General features: G+C 36.5%; 1 protein-coding gene and 1 long non-coding RNA gene across 2 annotated transcripts; one reads left to right on the forward strand and one right to left on the reverse strand.

Annotated features, from left to right (window-relative positions):
• Positions 1 to 5,200: 5,200 nt before the first annotated feature.
• Positions 5,201 to 6,646, forward strand: LOC121050842. The gene is made up of 3 exons (XR_005804177.1): positions 5,201 to 5,684; positions 5,855 to 5,904; positions 6,589 to 6,646. It is a non-coding gene; the product is annotated as an uncharacterized LOC121050842 (long non-coding RNA).
• A 1,074-nt stretch (positions 6,647 to 7,720) lies between these two features.
• Positions 7,721 to 11,273, reverse strand: LOC112180569 (ribosome production factor 1). The gene is made up of 12 exons (XM_024319123.2): positions 11,235 to 11,273; positions 11,062 to 11,181; positions 10,619 to 10,705; positions 10,357 to 10,521; positions 10,140 to 10,223; positions 9,969 to 10,038; positions 9,765 to 9,847; positions 9,439 to 9,521; positions 9,144 to 9,239; positions 8,913 to 9,021; positions 8,569 to 8,658; positions 7,721 to 8,023 (listed from the first exon to the last, which is right to left on the reverse strand). The coding sequence occupies exons 1-12, from the start codon at positions 11,271 to 11,273 to the stop codon at positions 8,009 to 8,011; spliced, it is 1,041 nt and encodes a 346-aa protein (XP_024174891.2). The 3' UTR covers positions 7,721 to 8,008.
• Positions 11,274 to 18,760: the final 7,487 nt, after the last annotated feature.

The raw sequence follows: 18,760 nt of genomic DNA on the forward strand, positions 1-18,760 counted from the left end.
CACCAGCAACTCATATCTATAGCCATTGATTTGATGCATGTCTAGTTAAAACTGTTTAGTCCATATATATGTAATGAATATGGGTGGCCAAAATTACGTCGGCAAAACATGCCGTCGCCAATAGTCCAGTATTCGCTTAGGTAAAACGTACCGTCGCCTAAAATTGATTCAGCAATATAGGGTCGTCGCAGTAATTGCGACTGCCAGTGGTTTCCGTCGCCATATCCTCCTTTACTTTGCATTAAGCACCAGCCCTAGAGATCATATTTGACAAGAAAAAAAAAAATAGACATCGTCAAGTGCTTTAAGCACAAGTCCTCTCTTTCTCTTCTCGCCACCACCAGGATTTCTCTCACTGTCGCTGCCGTCGTCACTTTGTGGTCAATTTGAGATCTGAATATTTTTCTATTCAGTGGTAAATCTCCGACGAGATTTGATATCTAATCTTGATAGTTGTTCACATTGTGCAGATTCACCGATTATGATTTATTGGTTTTGTTTCAAGATATAAATTGGCGAAGCCCTGGCTTGCTACCTCCTTCCGCTGAATTTTTCAGCAATTTTTCTTTTGTTTTGAAATGTTAGGACTTCTACTACTGCAAAGATATATATACATACATATATATATATATATATATATATATATATATATATATATATATACAGATCCTATCCATAGCGGAGCTCCGCTTTGAAAATTAACGTGTGAAGTTCGAGTTTTCGGTCACTTTTCGGTCGCATATCCACATCTCGACTGTTCAGTTTTTAGGTACTAGTGTATAGATCGTCTCTGAAAATTTTCAGCCAAAATGATGATCGTTAAGGCATTGATAAGTGCCTTAAAGCTAGTACGGTTCAGGTTGACATATTCAGTCCTTCCATTGGTTTAAACGAGTTAGATGCCTTAATGATCATCAATTTGGCTGAAAATTTGCAGAGATGATCTATACAGTAGTACCTAAAAACTGAACGGTTGAGATGTGGATATGCGACCGAAAAGTGAATGAAAACTCGAACTTCACACGTTAATTTCAAAGCGGAGCTCCGCTCTGGATTGGATCTGTGTGTATATATATATATATATATGTTTGTGTGTAATGTGAAATTGGAAAGGATTTCAGACAAATCAATTAGTTTTGTTTTAGTTTCTGCTGAATTACTGATAATACTTGTGGATACCCAATTCAGTAATCATGAAAAGTTTGAAGCTTTTGTGAGACTGCTTTGATCGATGGTTTTGATATTACGTATCAGTGTTTTGAATTGGAGTTTGAGGAGGTTGGAATGAAAATGATCTATGCTTTTGATTTTTGTTATGAGTGTGTGACATGAATTGGTGAATAACAGTGTTATCTGATTCACATTCTTTTGGTCTTAGCTGTTTGTGATTAGTTGATTATGTGGCCTATTCAGTGTGTTTGAGACTGTTTATTAAGCAAGGTTGATCCTGACTCCTGAGTGAAATGGGTTTATGGGGTTTTCGCAAAGGCCAAAGTTTGTTTTTGTTCTGTATGCACACCTGGAGATCTTAGCTTTGCATTATTTTATATTGAAAGTCTGAAACCCATTAACAGAGGTAAAAGAATTCCAGAATTGAAATGATATCAATAATCAAATCCCAATGATAACAGTATGAAAAGATATTTTTTAAATTGCTCTTCCTCTGTACGTATTTGTTTAAACTACTCTTCCTCGTGAACTTGGGTCTGATTCGTTCATTTTTTGTGTTCCTTCAGAATTACTCAAGTTTCTTGTTTATGGTTTGACTACAGCTCCTACATTTGAACTAGCACTGTGAAACCTCTTAGCTTTCAATTTTGGTGTATGTAGTTCATTTTTGTTCATTACCTTATGTTGTTATTCACTTGTTCATCCTCTTTGTGCAGTCTGAGCAACTAGTTACAACTTCGCTTGCTCACTTGGTTGAGTCTGCATCATATACTGGATCTGGAAACCCGACTACAAAGTTTCAACAGGCAAAGAATCATGAACCCTTAAGCTTGTGTGCTGTTTTTTATTTTTTATTTTTGTATCGTATTACGTGCCCTGCAACTTCATACCTTATGATAATAGTTGAAGTTTTGTATATGGTAGTAGTAAATTTGTCTTTAAAATCACATCCAAGCTAAGAAGAACATTTGACCTGTATCTCATCCTCTTTCTTCTTTTCTTTTCTTTTCATGATTTTGCCAGTGTCTACTTCTGAATATAAGCTATTGCCCTGCATCAGAAGTAACTTTGTCTGAGGGGAAAAAATTGTTAGGATGTGATGAGAATTAATTAGGAAAGGCAAGTCCTAGTTGGACTTGGTTAGTCTTCCTAATTGGACATGGTTGATGTCAAAGTTTATTCCTATCAGGAATATGATCTTTTCTCCTGTACAAGAAGGTTTGGTTTTCCTACTACCAATTGGATTATAATTGGGGTGCCTATATATAGAGGGCATGGGTAGTAAACCAAGGCATGGTCGGTGCATGCGATCATCGATAAGAGAGTGTATATCTCTTGGGTAAGGGAGCAGAGATGTCAAGAGTGAATACAACTCTTGGGTGAGAGTGAGTTCTTGGGAAATTCTATGAGTGTGGGTGTACAAGGGCTATGGTGATTTAGCTCAAATATTGTATCTTGTACTGTAATTATTCTCATAGTGAAGGACATGTATCTCTCGGGAGGATGTAGGCATGGATTTATGCTGAATCTCATTAAATCTTGGTGTTCTCTTGTCACTTGTCTTGTGGTTTGTTTACTTTTCTGTCAGTCTACTCTGTGAGCCTTGACGAGAAGGATTCTAATTTCCTTAACAAAAATTGGTAAGGAACTTAAAGTTTTTAGCGTCATGATCTTACTTGTATTAGCTGTGACTTTATAGTTTGCCTGTAAATCGTATCAACAGGTGGTGTTTTCTCATCTATAGATTGTCGTGGTGTACAATTCTCTTGGATGGAAGAGGGATGACACAATCCGAATTCCTGTGAGTACTTCCTTTCTGGTTCCAATCTTAGTGTGCTTTATGTAACGTGGTAGTGTATCTTTCCATTCATAAATAAAATAAATCTATATAAACAAAACAAAGAAAGTCCTGCAAGTTCTCAACATTACTTATTATGCTAAGTTGCTAACCAGGACGGGGTAATTAACATTCTGCAAAAGCAAAGTTGATAATCACTAAGGCAATTTAATATTCAAATATGTTTTATTTATTATACTTTCTCTTTGGGGGTGGGGGGTTGGCGGTGGACCGATTTTCTTATGTATTGGAATGAATCAAGTGACATATACGAAATTGTGAGAAGAATTACCTTTCATAATGATAATGTCAAGTCTTCCCATATATAGAGTTGGATATTGTTTAAATTATTTACTTAAGATCATTGGCTGTAGATCATCAATGAAGATGTCATTGTTCATGATTCGGAGGGAAAATAAATTGAGTCATAGCTTCTTCCTCTAGATGATGTCCATCTGGGCTTAAGGAAATACTATGTTGAGGATATACACTATCTCAGACGCTGAAGTGGCAAGTTCAGTCTTATAATTGCTCATGATTGAACTTTGTTATGGGGGCACCTGGGGTCTATTTTTGAGGCTAGTAATATAAGCTTGGGGTGTTGATTTTTCTCTTTTGGTTAGGTGCTAGCTCGACCAGATCATATGTAAACCTTTCAAAGTAGGGAAATTGAAGTTGACTATGGAAGTTGGTCAAGGAAATATGAAGGATTAAATACTCGTTACTCCTCATACTTTTGCATGAAAAACAGTTTAGTCCAAATTTTTTAAATTAAACAGTTTAGTTCTTATTTTTTCTAATTCTCACACAATAGGTCCTAAAATGACTATTATACCCCTCACTTTTTTCTATATATATATATATATATATAGAGAGAGAGAGAGGCAGAAAAAATAAAAAATAAAAAGAGAGAAAAATAAAAAAAATAAAAAGTGAGGGGTATAATAGTCATTTTAGGACTTGTTGTGTGAGAATTAAAAAGAATAAGGATTAAACTGTTTAATTTTAAAATTTTGGACTAAACTGTTTTTCATGCAAAAGTTTGAGGAGTAAGGAATATTTAGTCCAAATATGAAACTTTCTTTTTCCACAGATCAAGGCAAAATGATTAATTATGTCAGTAGTAGAAGCTTGGTATGTACTGCACCTCAAAGCTTCTTGATTATTATCTTATCTTATGCTTGAATTCTGTTCTCCACCATTATTACCTTATGGCATATGTTCACTACACCAAAAACTGCATCACACGACGGTGAAAAAACGTCGTCTGATTTGAAGACTCACTGTCGTCTATCTCGATGTTGTCTGATGAAAATTCAGACGACGGTGAATTCACCGTTGTATGATACAAAGTCAGTCGACGTATATTTCTTAACACCGTTGTCTAAGAACTCAACAGATGTCGGACGCACCCATGCGCAACACTTGTGCGCAGCAGTTCACACAACAGAATTTGCTTTTATGCAGTTGTGGGTTGAATTTTCATACAACGGTTTTGTAGTTTAGCTGTTGTGTGATTAAAAGTAAGACAACTATGTTCTAGTATTTTCTATTGTATGAGCTTAAAACTAGACGACGTTACTTATTGAAATCCATTGTGTGATAACTATGAATGAGTTAAACTAGACGACGTTACTTATTGAAATCCGTTGTGTGATAGATATCAATGCGTTGTGTGAATACCCAAAATTTTTTGTTCAGACAACGTTGGTTGACATTTCTGAAAATCTGTTGTATGATTGCTGCAAACATCCATTCCACTACAAAAATATAGGCCTTTTGCGACATATAACTTGCGACATAATAACGCGGCCGTAGTAAAATTTATTAAAATCCGTGTGATTACCAAAATTTTGCGCGCTAAGCCTTGCCGCTATGTCTAATTGCGACCCACAGTCAAATCCATCGCAAATATGTTGCAATTATGTAGTCCAGGGTTTATTTTTAATATTATTTCTTTTTCTTTATTAACTTTACCTTTTACTATTACACGAATACACGATTTCCACTCAAAAGGAAAATGGGCGGCGTTTCTCTAATAGGGTTTCAAAGGAAACAGTTTCATGGGTCATTCCATGGCTGCTAGATTATGATCGGGGTGGGAGAGTAGGAACTCTGAACGACTGGCTAGAGGTTATTTTTTCAGTGGAGCTCTAGATCTTGAATCGTTTGTGTGCGTTGGCTGTGTTTTCTGGTTATAGAAGAGAATCCACCAATAAACATCGATCTCATATGCAATTGCCTTTATGGAACTTCAATTGATGATTCCATTCAACCGGATATGGTATTCACTTCTTTTGATTGTCCTCTATTGTGGGTAAGTCTTTTTGTCTGACTCTGAAGAATCTTTGATGAATTATAATTTTAGTCATGCTATTTTTCAAAGGGGCTTGCAGTTTCAGTTACTTGTATAAAATGCTGATGAAAAAATATATATCAAACTAGGACCATTGATTCAAATGAGTGTTGGTTAAACCACTAACTCTATAGTCTTGCCAATTCCTAGTCTGCGTAAATTTTGGTTCCTAATTCCATTGACCTTTTTTTTTCTTTTTATCTTGGTTTTTATTATATGCTGTCTTTTTGTGAAGAACACTACAAGTATGTCAATGAATACTCCAATTGGAACACTGCCAATTGTAACTTGATATGTGAAAGAGGTGCACTTTTCTTTCAGGTATCTCATCCCTAAATTTTGGTAGAGCTTTTGCAGATTTGCTCTCTTAAATTATTTTAGTTTCAGCTATTTACGTTATTCCGTAGCATCCCTTGACATGTTCTAATTTGACCATTCTTATGAAACCAACCATTTGTCTGATAAACACTGTTTTTCTTCTTACTCATCAGGAAGAGCTATAATTCACACCTTGTGTACAATGGTGAAATCTTGTTTAGAGGTAAACAAAACTCGAATTTCTTCTCATGTAAGTAATATGTGGTCTTAAAAATCTAGTTTAGACTTAGTTGGATGAGGACTACTTAGCAATACCATATATGTCCAGGATTTTTTTTATCTATTTCATCTTGTTCAGTTTATTTAATTTAACTTTATTTCTACTTGAATATTGTTGCTACGCTATAGTGTACATGCTGATCATGGTCAGGGGACAAAGGTTTACTTTCCTTCTCTTTTGATCTATGTTTGGTATAAATTGTACTTTGTTATTTGACAAACTATTTTCTCTCATTTGCTAAAAGTGTAGTTGTCTTTGCATATAGAAGTGTTAGTTCTCGGCACTTTTAAACTTGATTGGTTTTTAGTCAATTCTATTTATTAACTCCTTGTCAATGTGAATGAGTGAATATGTCCACATGAAGAGCAAATATGTAAACACCTTCATAAAAGTATATTGCGGGTGTTGTGCAGATTTTGTCATGTAGAGCAAATTGTTTATATCTTAAGCAACAATTGGTTGTGTTTTGTTATTATTGACTTTTCAATGTCCATTACTAGTGACATATATGTATGTAACGCTATTGTGACCATTAGCTTTATTGTTCATTTGTGAAAAAGCTTGGTCAAAGTGCTCTTCAAATTCTGTAACTTGGAAGTTGATTGAAGTAAATTGTTGTATGTGCAGAACATTATTAGAGATGCTGATGTTACTGAGAATAAGATGAAGGCTGCAAAAATAGCAAGGTAACTTCTATAGACCAGTGCTAATAGAAAAAGAAGCTAAACGTTTTTGATTAATAAGCATAGGGTTGTGCGTGTATTGACTTGAGATTTGAAGAACCTATATCATCATTATCATACATATTAGTATTGACTCATGAAAGTATTTGTTGCAGGTTCAGACTGTTCTCAATGATTAAGAAAATTTTCTGAGTTCTTGGCTTTCCTAATCCCTTCAAGTATTGCTGGTATAGTTTCTTTCCTAATGCTTAAAAACATTGTTATTTAAGTTTCTGATAGTTCTACTTTTCAATTTGTGGGATATGCTTGTGAAATTGAACCAGCGGAGATTTGTAAATTTGTATAACAATAATAAGTAGGATAAACTTGTTACTTGCCAATACTAATCAAATCTATTTGTATGTTTGCAGGCTTTGATTTCAAGATTATAAACTGTACATGTCTGAAGGGTTACATTGATGATCTTAGACTATACTTCTGGATAAAAACTTGCATCCTATGATGTTTATTTTAAGTGAATGGTATTATATAATAGCCTTATTATATAATTGAGAGTCCAGAAACTTAGTTGCGACAGTCTATGGCTGTCGTAATTTTTTTTATTCACCTGTTATAGTATTTGCGACGGAAGAAAAAGCGTCGTAAAAACTCGCAAATTATTTACGACGGTTCATTGTGCGTCGTTTTTAACCAAAGTTGATTACGACGTCACTTTATGCGACAATCCAACAAGCGTCGTAAGTTCGTCACAAAAGCTATTTGCGACATCTCATTACCCGTTGTATATAACCAAAAAGTATTTGCGACTTGATTTGTGCCGACGCGTTAACAAGCGTCGCAAGTCCGTCGCAAAAGAGCATTTACGACGCTTTTTGGTTTTTTGCCGACGCTTTCTCAGTGTCGCAAAAAACTTGTTTTTTTGTAGTGTTCTCTGAATTGATTTGTGCATTAATTTGGTCCATTTTACCCAATGAATAGTGATATATCTATCAAGCAATCCATCATAATATCGAACATTCTGTACATAAAACTGCAAAAGGCAGTATTTCCCAAATTGTCCAAATTTCAAGCCAACAATAAAAGAAGAAAAGCATTCCTAACTAGCTACACATGAATCAAAAGCTGATATAATATCTTTTCACTTCAACAAAACCTTCATGTGTCACTTTACCAAGCATCTTGTGCACTATATTCTTATTTGCATCACCTCCAAGCTTGTTGTGAAGCTTCACAAGTTAGCACATATTGCAGCACCAGAAGGAATGTTCCTATTTATTTGTGGTGTTGAGTAGAACAAATCTGAATGGTTCTTCTAGGATTTGGATATTGGAGTGCGAAGAACTGTTTCCTCTATATCTACATCTTCACCATTCAAAATCCTGCACAAGGTTTCCCATCACTTATCAAATACTAAATTACCAATACATGTCATAATAATTCGATGTTGATAGATAGGTCAGACTGGTGATTGTATCAGCTAAGATAGAGGTACATTTGAACATTATACACATGTAATTAATGAGACAAATAAGCAAATCGTAATCTACCAATGAGACTAAGCAGCTTAAATGATAGAGCAAACCTGAAATGCACAGGAGCATAAGTTCGAAAAAGTACATAAGTAGTGCTCATGTTGACTTCACTATCAATCCAATCAATCAAAGTTTCCATTGATCTCTGGTATGCAGTTTAACATGAAAAAGTCAAATTAACAAATTAATAATAAGCCTTTAGTTGTGAAGGGTACCAGTTGATGTCGGATGGTTTGTAATCAAAAGCATATTTAAATGTTGTAGCAGCTGCACCATATATCCCAGAGAAAATTTCAAACAATTGACTAACAAGTTAGGTATCTTTCAATATTTTCTTATGATAAAGATATGAAACCAATATACTGAAATGAATTGACTGATAAGTGGATTACCTTGTGAACCCACTCAAACTCCCCGCCTCTAGGATCAAATGTCCCGTGCTGTAGACTGATCAATTTAAGGGTAAAATGAGGACCACATTCCTGATTGTTTAAGACAGGAAAGATCATTAAGATCTACATTTATAAATGATACAATAAAGAATAAAGAAATAAACGTAAACTGCATGCTATGGTAGATGTGGCAATACCCTGCCTTCCTATGTCACATAAATGGACCAAGAACGAAACATAAGGACATTTCAAGTGGTGGAGGAAATTCAGCCAGGGCCCTAGGCCAAACCAGATCGAGACAAGAAAGCAAATGCAAGAGGAACAAATAAATAATTGACACCAACCTGTGGGCGCGCAAATGGTTTTGCTTCAGTAATAGCGTCAGCTTTGGAATCCTTGGTCTTTTTGCCCTTTACTTCAGCTTGTTTAGTCTCTTTGGTTTCAAAAATGTACCTGAACACATAGAAATTAATGATCATCAGTAAACAAAAAGCTCTACAACAAAGGAAAGTATATAAGATCACAAGTATAAGAAAGGATCACTGCAAGAACTAAAAATAGCAAAGGAGGCACACAGATGATGCCGGAAGAATATAAAATCTCGCTGGTTGTGGAAAGTTACAACTCGCCGACCACGAAAATTTGGTTCTTGAGGGAAAAGTGTATTAATCTGAAGAAAGCAGGTGAAAGAAGAAAACGATTAGGAGCTTGAAGGTAATCCATCCTTACATAAGAAACCACTTGAAACTAATTGTACAAGGAAAAAAAAAATGAAATTACCACACTGTGTGATGAGGTGTATTTGAACCAAAAAGTCCAAAATGCATCTAATATAATGTGAGAAAAAATTTCAAACAAGTTAAGGATTGCAACCTCCCAATACGATGACCAAGGCGTGTTGTAAAGTTGTTTAATACAAGCTCAAGCTCATGACTGGTTGGATTTCCATGATTATACAGGCATGCCAAATAAAGAATAAGGAAAGAAAATGACAGTTAACACACCCTACATTAATTCCCCAAAGATGAAAAATTAATACTTTGCAGAATTTTATTCTTTTGGACTCTTTCAAGATTTTTAATCTCAATGACTCCTCTTTTCACCAACTGAAGAAAATAAAAACCTTTCATCGCAATATGTGGCAAAACAGTATAAAGATGGTACTGTTTTGATACATGCAACATATAGCAACGAACCTTGATATCCTTCCGTAAAACAAGCTTTGAGAGCTTAAAATGGGCAGTAGGTCCATTAGGTAAGCCAATAATTAGGAGAGCATCTGAAAAATAATTGCAGTAGTTGAAGTCAGATAAAAAACAACAGGGAAAATATGGGGACGATCTCATTTCACACAGAATTTAGAAGTTAAAGACATCAGAAGCAAAGTCTGAGAGACCAACCTGGTTCCCGGCGATTGGTATGAACAACAATTAAAGAAGTGAATTTATTTTTATTTGCATACTCTATAATCTGCAACAAGGAAAAAGATTACATATATTAACTGTTTGAACTTCATGTTTGTTACATTGAAAAAGTGAAAAACAAATTGATATAAAAGACAGAAATGGTACCTTTTTCAAGTCATAAGTGCCTCTTTTATAGTACTGTGCATTTGGGATCACCGAAAGTAGTTCCTCTATAAAAGCAGGACCCCTCTGAAAACCACTGAAACAACAAAAAGCATAAACCTTAGCACACATTGGCAATCACCTTGTCATAAAATATATCAGTTCCGTAACCAACAAAAGCTAAAATGACATTGAAAACAAGTAAAAGACCAATACATACAGAAGAATTAAATCGGCAAGTGGTGATCAATATCTTCAGATTCGATTCACGCTTCAAAACCGCACTAAACTCATCCGCATCATTTCTAACAAACAACTGCAAACTCACTAATAACCTGCCACCATATATCTCATCCTTCTTCCCAATTAGTACTTCCCTCTTCAACTGCTTTTAACATCCTATTCAGTGACCACTTGCTGATTTGCAGGGATAAGAAATCAAAGCGACATTCTTTCATAGTTTCTGAGTTCAGTATTCTTACAATCATCTTCATTGAGCACCATTTCAGCACTTCCTGTAGTCTCTCCCTGAACTTCGAATTTGCTCTGATCATCTGCGGCTTCATCGTCTAATAAAAATAAAATTGAGTTAATTGAGTTGAAAGCAGAAAACGATTTTATTGTTGACACCCCCATGGCATTCATGCCTTATTTTTATAACTTGAGACAAGAAAAAAAAGTACAAAACCTCAAATTGCATATAAAGTCAAATATAGCAGATACAGGCAATGACATAGGAAATTTGAAAATGTTCATTATTCACTACCAAATTTTGTTCACTAGGGGACACCATGAACAGATTGCACAATAAATGAGGTTTATATGCGAGTATACTATGCTACAAGAACAACTAAAGAAGCTTACCATTTAATTAATCAAAACCATCGGTATTAGAGGGATCATCCAAATCCTGATTGTTTTTCACCTTCTTTCCTTTTCCTTTCCGTAGTTTCTTTGTCTTTTTCTTGTCATTGGCCGCTTTGGTCAAGTTATCTAGTGAAATGACAAGAGCAAACCGCATTGAGTTCATTTTGAATGCAAAATTCTGACCAAGTAATTAACAAGTTAACATTTAACAAAGCTAGAACTCCACTTTACCTTCAATAGAGATCTGAACAACTTTTCTCGAATCACCATTGTTTTCTTTTCTCTTTTTCTCTTTCTCATCTCTGAAGGTCCTGAACTTTTATCTGGAAACAATTCAATACAATATCAACTTGTTTATACTTTATTCTCTTCTCATCATAAACCTACAGAGCAAAACTTCAACTTTCCAGGCCAGATTATCCAAGTGTCTTCTGTCTACTACATAATGGACATCAATTACACACATTCATGTATTGATTTTTGTTCTAAAATCCAAAACCCTTTCTCTACTAACTTCATTCTACATAATCCCAGAAGCATTCAAGTCAATTCAAACAGCAAAATGAACCAAAAACAAAACTTGAATCAAAGTGCAAGAGATTAAAGCGACGAACCCTTTTCAACTGGCTCCAAATTTCTCTAGGCAAGCTCCTTGTTTTTCTTCTTGTCCTTGACTCCCATCTTCTCTCTGAGTAAATAGCTCAACTATAGAACTGAGACTACCTTATCTTACTTAATTGAAACCAATGCAAGAAGAAGAAGAAGGTATCTAAACCTTAAGGAAACGAACCAAAATATGAGACCAAGTTCGGAACTTGACTGAACTTGACTAATTTCGCAGGTGTTGTGTGTCTTTGGCTCATGGATTGTCTCGGATTCGAGAGAAGACTTCGACCGGGTGCTTCAATGGAGATTCTTTTTAGGGTTGAGTTGGGGTTTGGCCAGAGATGAGTAGACTTTCAAGAACTAGAGAAGACGACGGCATTATGAGGTTTTGATTAGAGTTTGGTGGCTGTGATTGGATTTGGTGGAAGAAGGTGTCGGAGCCAAGGCACGATGTTGACGCCTTGAAGAGGAGTTGAGGCTTCTGGGAGAGAAGAGAATAAGAGAAGAAGAGAAGAAATACCCCGTCTAGATCTCTGGGCAGAAGAAATACCCTAATCGAGAAGAACCCAACTCGATTGGTCAGAACCCAAATCCCTCATTTCAGCAGAATGAAAAACCCCCCAAATTGAACCCAACTCGAACCCTAATCGAGTAGAACCCAAATCGAATAGAATCTAAATCCAAACTTTGAAAGATGGTGATTTGTGATGGCTAAGTGTTTTGAGAAGATGATGAAGAAAAGCTCCAGATTTTGCTCTAAGTGAAGAAAAGCTAAGGGTTTCTCTCTCAGACATGAAAAATGGCCAAGGCATTAAGTGTGCCCTCGAGTTGCCTAAGGCAATAGGCATTAATTTTTTTTTTTTTTAAGTCAGACAGACAGCGTATAGATACGTTTACGTTGTCTGATTTGTTACATAGCTAAGGGAATGAAAGATGGAAATTTCCTGCCTTTGCAATCAAAATATTAGGTTTCGCGCTTAGGCTAGTCATTTCTCATTCACACAACAGAAATAGTTCATTCTATTGTTGGAACTTGCAAGCGTAACAAACAATTGCAGCCGAATTTTCTCGTTTTGGGGGGAATGAATGTCATTTTGGAGCCATTTCCAAATTTTGGTACTCAGTTGCACAACAGAACATTAAAAACCATTGTATGATGATTTGCAGGTATACTCCTACAACGGAAGTAACTAAACAGTTGTCTAATTTAATGGCATCTAGGGTACAATTTGGAGCCAAATTTGACTCAATGGTAGGAGGGAAATATGCCGGTCTTTTTTTTTCATTCAGACAACAGATAATCTTTCTTTCCGTTGTGTCATCAACTCCTAACTAGAAGTTTTAGAATTTGAGCATCTTTATACAACGAAGATTTATTAAATGTGTTGTATGATTCAATTGTTGTCAACAGATAACAGAGGATTTGTTCTCCGTTGTGTGATCACCGTTGTGTGATGCAGTTTTTGGTGTAGTGGTTTCATTACTTTTGAAGGTGGAAGAATGGTTCATCAGTCTTACAGCTTTTATAATGGGTATAATGGCAGTAATGTTGAAGCTCCTCTGATTCCTCAGGTATATGCATACGGAATAGAAGTTTTTTCTCTTCTCTAAGATCCAAGAATTTTCCAATTTCTTTAAGTGGTTTTGTAATTTAGTACATGTTTCTGATTTGATGATTGAGAAGTACAATGACATGTACAGGAGTGGAAGGTAGTATTAAAATCATTTTTTCTTAGTTCTATGTATCAGCTTATATTAGAATAATATACTAGCCCCAAACCAAACAATCGACAACTAACATACAGCTGTGCTCATTCGTCTGAGGCCTACTGCCACTCAACCCTTTTTCTGCGTCCCAGATGGTTACTAGATATTAGCCTGATGTCTCACACTTACGCATATTTGGGTGTGCAGTTTATGGGCCCATTGTGTCGCCACAGTGCACCAAAATAGGTCCTCAAAGAGGATTAGACATTTATGTTGGATATGACTCTCCAACCATTATCTGCTACTTAGAACCCTTGACAGGCGATCTATTTACCGCTAGATTTGTGGATTGTCACTTTGATGAGACAGTCTTCCCGTCGTTAGGGGGAGATAAGAACAATAATGTTCAACAAGAACGACATGAATTGTCGTGGTCTGTCCCCACTTTGTCTCATCTTGATCCCCGAACCCCATAGTCCGAGATTGAAATGCGGAGAATTCTTGATCTTCAGAACGTAGCAGACTCTATGCTTGAGACGTTTTCTGATATCACTAAAGTGACAAGATCACATATACTTGTTGCAAACGTGGCCGCAAGGATTGATGTCCCTAAAAATCATGGACATGGTGCCACCCCTAGAGGTATTGGGCATGGCACCGCCACCACTAATGGTGATGGCAATGTGGCTCAAGCCAGGCTCCCAGCAAGGAAATGTGGGAGGCCCAAAGGTTCGATGGATTCTCACCCAAGAAAGAAAGCTAGTTTGGCACAAACAGATCCATTAATCATCGACATATATAACCCGTCTCATGAAAATATTTCAGATTATGGTTATGTCCAAGAGACATCATTGGGGGACGCTTCAATGTTAGAACCAATTCCAGAGAATAGAGAGATCTCCGTGAATTACACTAGTATACATGAGACGTTGAATCGAGATTCTATTATCCTTAATGATGTGTTTGCATATTCTATTGCTCAAGGAATTATAGAACATGATGATATCGAACCTCGCTCTGTTGAAGAATGTCAACAAAGAGCAGATTGGCCTAAATGGAAAGATGTGATCCATGTTGAATTGGATTCACTAACAAAACAAAGAGACAGGTATTTGGGCCTATAACGTTGACACCCCCAAATATAAAGCCTGTTGGCCATAAATGGGTCTTTGTTAGAAAGCGTAATGAGAAAAATGAGGTTGTTAGATATAAAGCCCACCTTGTGGTGCAAGGTTTCTCACAACGCCCTGGAATCAACTACGAGGAGACATACTCTCCCGTAATGGACGTTATAACATTCCGCTACCTTGTCAGTTTGGTAGTTTCTGAAAAACTTAACATGCAGCTTATGGATGTGGTTACAGCATATCTCTATGGGGATCTTGATTCAGATATATATATATATATATATATATATATATATATATATATATATATATATATATGAAGGTTCTAGATGGACTTCAATTACCCAAGTCAAGTGGCTCTAAACCACGGAGCGCGTTTTCAATAAGATTGAGACGCTCACTATATGGATTGAAACAATCCGGACGGATTTGCTATAACCATCTAAGTGACTACTTGATTGGGAAGGGATATGTCAACAATGAAATATGCCCATGCATGTTTATAAACAGGACAAGTTCTGGATTTGCAATTGTAGCAGTTTATGTCGATGACATGAACCTAATTGGAACTCTAGATGAGTTAAAGGAAACTACTAAATACTTGAAATCTAAATTTGAGATGAAAGATCTTGGGAAAATACGATTTTGCCTCAGACTAGAACTCGAGCACCGTAGTGATGGGATTATGATCCATCAGTCAGCATATACTCAAAAATTATTAAGGCGCTTTAATGAAGATAAAGCAAAGTTTGTAAGTACTCCCATGATCGGTCGTAGTCTTGAGCCTGAAAAGGATCCGTTTTGTCCAAGGGATGAGGACGAAGACTTATTAGAGGCTGAAGTGCTCTATCTAAGTGCAATAGACTCATTATTATACTTAGCTCAATGCACAAGACCGGATATCTCATTCGCAGTAAACTTGTTTGCTCGACACAGTTCTGCGCCAACACGCCGCCATTGGATTGGTGTAAAGACAATCTTTCGATACTTGAGAGGTACGATTGATATGGGCTTGTTTTGTCCCTACAGAGAAAAAAGAAATAACGGAAGTGTGGGATCGGACTCCACAAGGCTAAACGCCACTCTCCGTGCCCCTCATCCCCTTCATCAAAATGACAACGATGTCTTGATGGGTTTTGCTGATGCAGGGTATCTCTCTAGCCCTCACAAAGGTCACTCCCAAATGGGTTATGTCTTTACCATGGGAAGCACTGCGATATCTTGGAGGTCTACAAAGCAGACTCTTGTTGCTACTTCCTCAAATCATGCCGAGATTATTGCTCTACATGAAGCTGTGCGAGAATGCATATGGCTAAGGTCTATAGTTAGACGCATTCGAGGAACTTATGGTTTGAAGTCTACCACAGATGAACCTACATGCATTTATGAAGATAATGCAGCTTGCATTGAGCAAATGAAGTTAGACTTCATCAAGGGCGACAACACCAAGCATATATCGCCTAAGTTCTTTTACAATCAGCAACAACATGCACTTCTAAATATTGAAGTGAACCAAATCTGATCTGAGGATAATGTAGCGGACTTATTTACTAAGTCGTTACCCAAATCCACCTTCAAGAAACATGTGAAGAGCATCAGATTAAGAAAGTTATCCGAACTCCCATGATTGTAGCAATCAGGGGGAGATATTGATATCAGGGGGAGGTATGATGTCTACATGTTCGATCTCAAAGAGTGAAGGAAGTGTTGTGCTCTTTTTGTCATTCGACTAGGTTTATTTTTGTTCCACATGGTTTTTGTTACCTGGCAAGGTTTTTAGTGAGGCAACGATCAAAACGCCATCACCAAGTTTGAGCGGCACAAGGGGGAGTGTTGAAGGATGTCGACATCGTGTGCCTCTACAAACTAGGGTTTAGAGTTGTAATAGGAAAGTGTTATAGGTATTCAATTGTATTCGGATTCTATTACCTTTTGTGTCCTTATAACTCCCTATATAAAGGGCTCATATTATCAATAATAAACATACAATTACAATTCTCTACAACAAGTAGGAGTTACTGCTGAATGTAAAAATTGGTCCAAGAGGTTGAAGATGCTATGAAAAACAAGACTTCTGGGAACGAAGCTGATACACTGGAAGAGGACGTTCATGCTAGAAAATTAAACAAGCTGCAGAATATGTATACTGCGTATGTCAAGGATCGCTTTAAAGACTGCCATCACTTAAACACACTCCAAGAATTTTGGCAATGAAGCTGTAGCTGTGGGAGTTTAATATGTAAGCAGAGAGAAGTTGGAGGGTGGTGAACAGGTCATAACAGAAACTTGGTTACGTTTTACTCAACTCAAATGTTTATGTGCAGCCCTTTCAGAAATTCAATTTTGTTCAGTTTGGTAAAAGTCTACTCAAATACCGAGCGCACAAAACTCATGAACTAGACTTAAACTATGGAACATGAAACAAGAATCAAATAAATCTTTCTCCTGCAACAGATAATTTGTAAGGTATAGTCAACAACAAAGGCAACTGTAAACATTTAGAATGTAATTTTTATTCAGCTTGCTTCAAAGTCCATGTCAATTTAGTCACTTGATGGAAATAAAAGGCCAGAAAACCTTACTGATAAACCTCGGAAGCAAATGTAAAGTATAAATGTTCTTTTTTTAAAGCTCACTCTTTTTGTGAATTATTTCAGAAAAATGAATTGAACAGGTAAACTTCTAAAAGACCAGCACATGATAGCATCACGCAACGTACTGGTACAAGTTATAGTTTTTCTGGTCCCTTTCCAGGTACTCACGATCGATGAGATTTTGAATGCGCCCCTTAATGGATTTGATGTTAGGCTTGAAAGTCTGCCTCAACTGCTCAACACACTCCAGAACCAATTGCTGATGACCCAAAACTTTCTACTCCTTCATAATCCGCACGATTGCAGCTTCAATAGCATATCGCCTATCTTTGTTAACAACATCTTTTACCTCCTTTGCTTCAGCCATCCAATCCCAGTCGCCGCTGATCCATGCTCCACGGCCTCGAAGAAATCTCGGCCTTCTAAGCCTTGCTGGTCCGAGTTCGACTCCGACTAATGGGTTTGAGTTCAACTGCAACCAGAAAAGGAGAAGAGGACATGGGTGCATAAATCAGATTTTTTTTTTAAGTAATGTGACAGAAGGAAAGAAAAAAAATTTTTGAATGTATATTTGGGGAAAATAGACGTCTATTAGAGGGCAATAGACGTTTTAAAATTTATATAATCTTTTTTTTTTTTTTTTCCTTTAATCAAAGTTCTATTTGTCTAATTTTAGGAAGATTAGTTCCAATTCCGGCTATCGAAAGTTCTACTGGGGGGCAATAGACGTCTATTGTCCTTCTATTGGGGGAAATAGATGTCTGTTGGGGGTAATAAACCTTTCCAGTGAGGTTTTCAGAAAAGTCCGATGGACGGCGGCCGGTGATCGGAATCCGACAGCCGATGATCGGACTCCGGTGAAGTCTCATATGGTTTCCCTCTCATCTATTTTTTTTTTCTCTCTCTCTCTCTAGGTAACAAAGGGGTAAGGATAAAATGGTATTAAAAAAAAAAAAAAAATCTTAATGGGGTATTAGGGAAGAACTCAATCTTAATAGAGTATTTTGAGTAAGAGGGAATTAAAAAAAGGATCTTTGACCCAAAGCACCAAAATAAATAAAAATTATCTCACTTACTCCAGTAACAGATTTTTATTCCTACTAACCCAATTTGTAGTAAAATGATAATTCTGTCCTCTACCTAATTAAACAACTACTTTATGCCACTCTCTCCCTCTCTTTCATCTGATATATATATATATATATATATACAGATCCTATCCAGAGCGGAGCTCCGCTTTGAAATTAACTTGTGAAGTTTGAGTTTTTGGTCACTTTTCGGTAACATATCCACATCTCGACCGTTCAATTTTTAGGTACTAGTGTATAGATCATCTCTGCAAATTTTCAGCCAAGTTGATGATTGTTAAGGTATCTCTACATTGCCATCAAGGCCGACTCCGTCTCCGACTTCAAACTTGGTTCGCACCGTGAAAAAATTCAAGGCTAACTTTGGAGGAGAGATTGTTGCGCTGGAGACTTCTTCTGATTACGGATTGGCTTCTAAAGTCCACAGACACCTGACTTGATCTTGCACCAATTCCAGAGTTCATAATGGTAATTAGTTTAATATTCTATCAAAATTCTCTTTAATTTGAATTATGAAATCTTACTTCATGGTGCAGATGGTTAAAGATCGAAGTCTTTAACTCTCAATTATGAATAGGGACAAAAGAGTACTGGGTGGTGGGTCATTTGCATTTTTAGATGAATTGGTTAGCTAG

The sequence above is a fragment of the Rosa chinensis genome, chromosome 7 (assembly GCF_002994745.2).
Source record: "Rosa chinensis cultivar Old Blush chromosome 7, RchiOBHm-V2, whole genome shotgun sequence".
NCBI lineage: Eukaryota > Viridiplantae > Streptophyta > Magnoliopsida > Rosales > Rosaceae > Rosa > Rosa chinensis.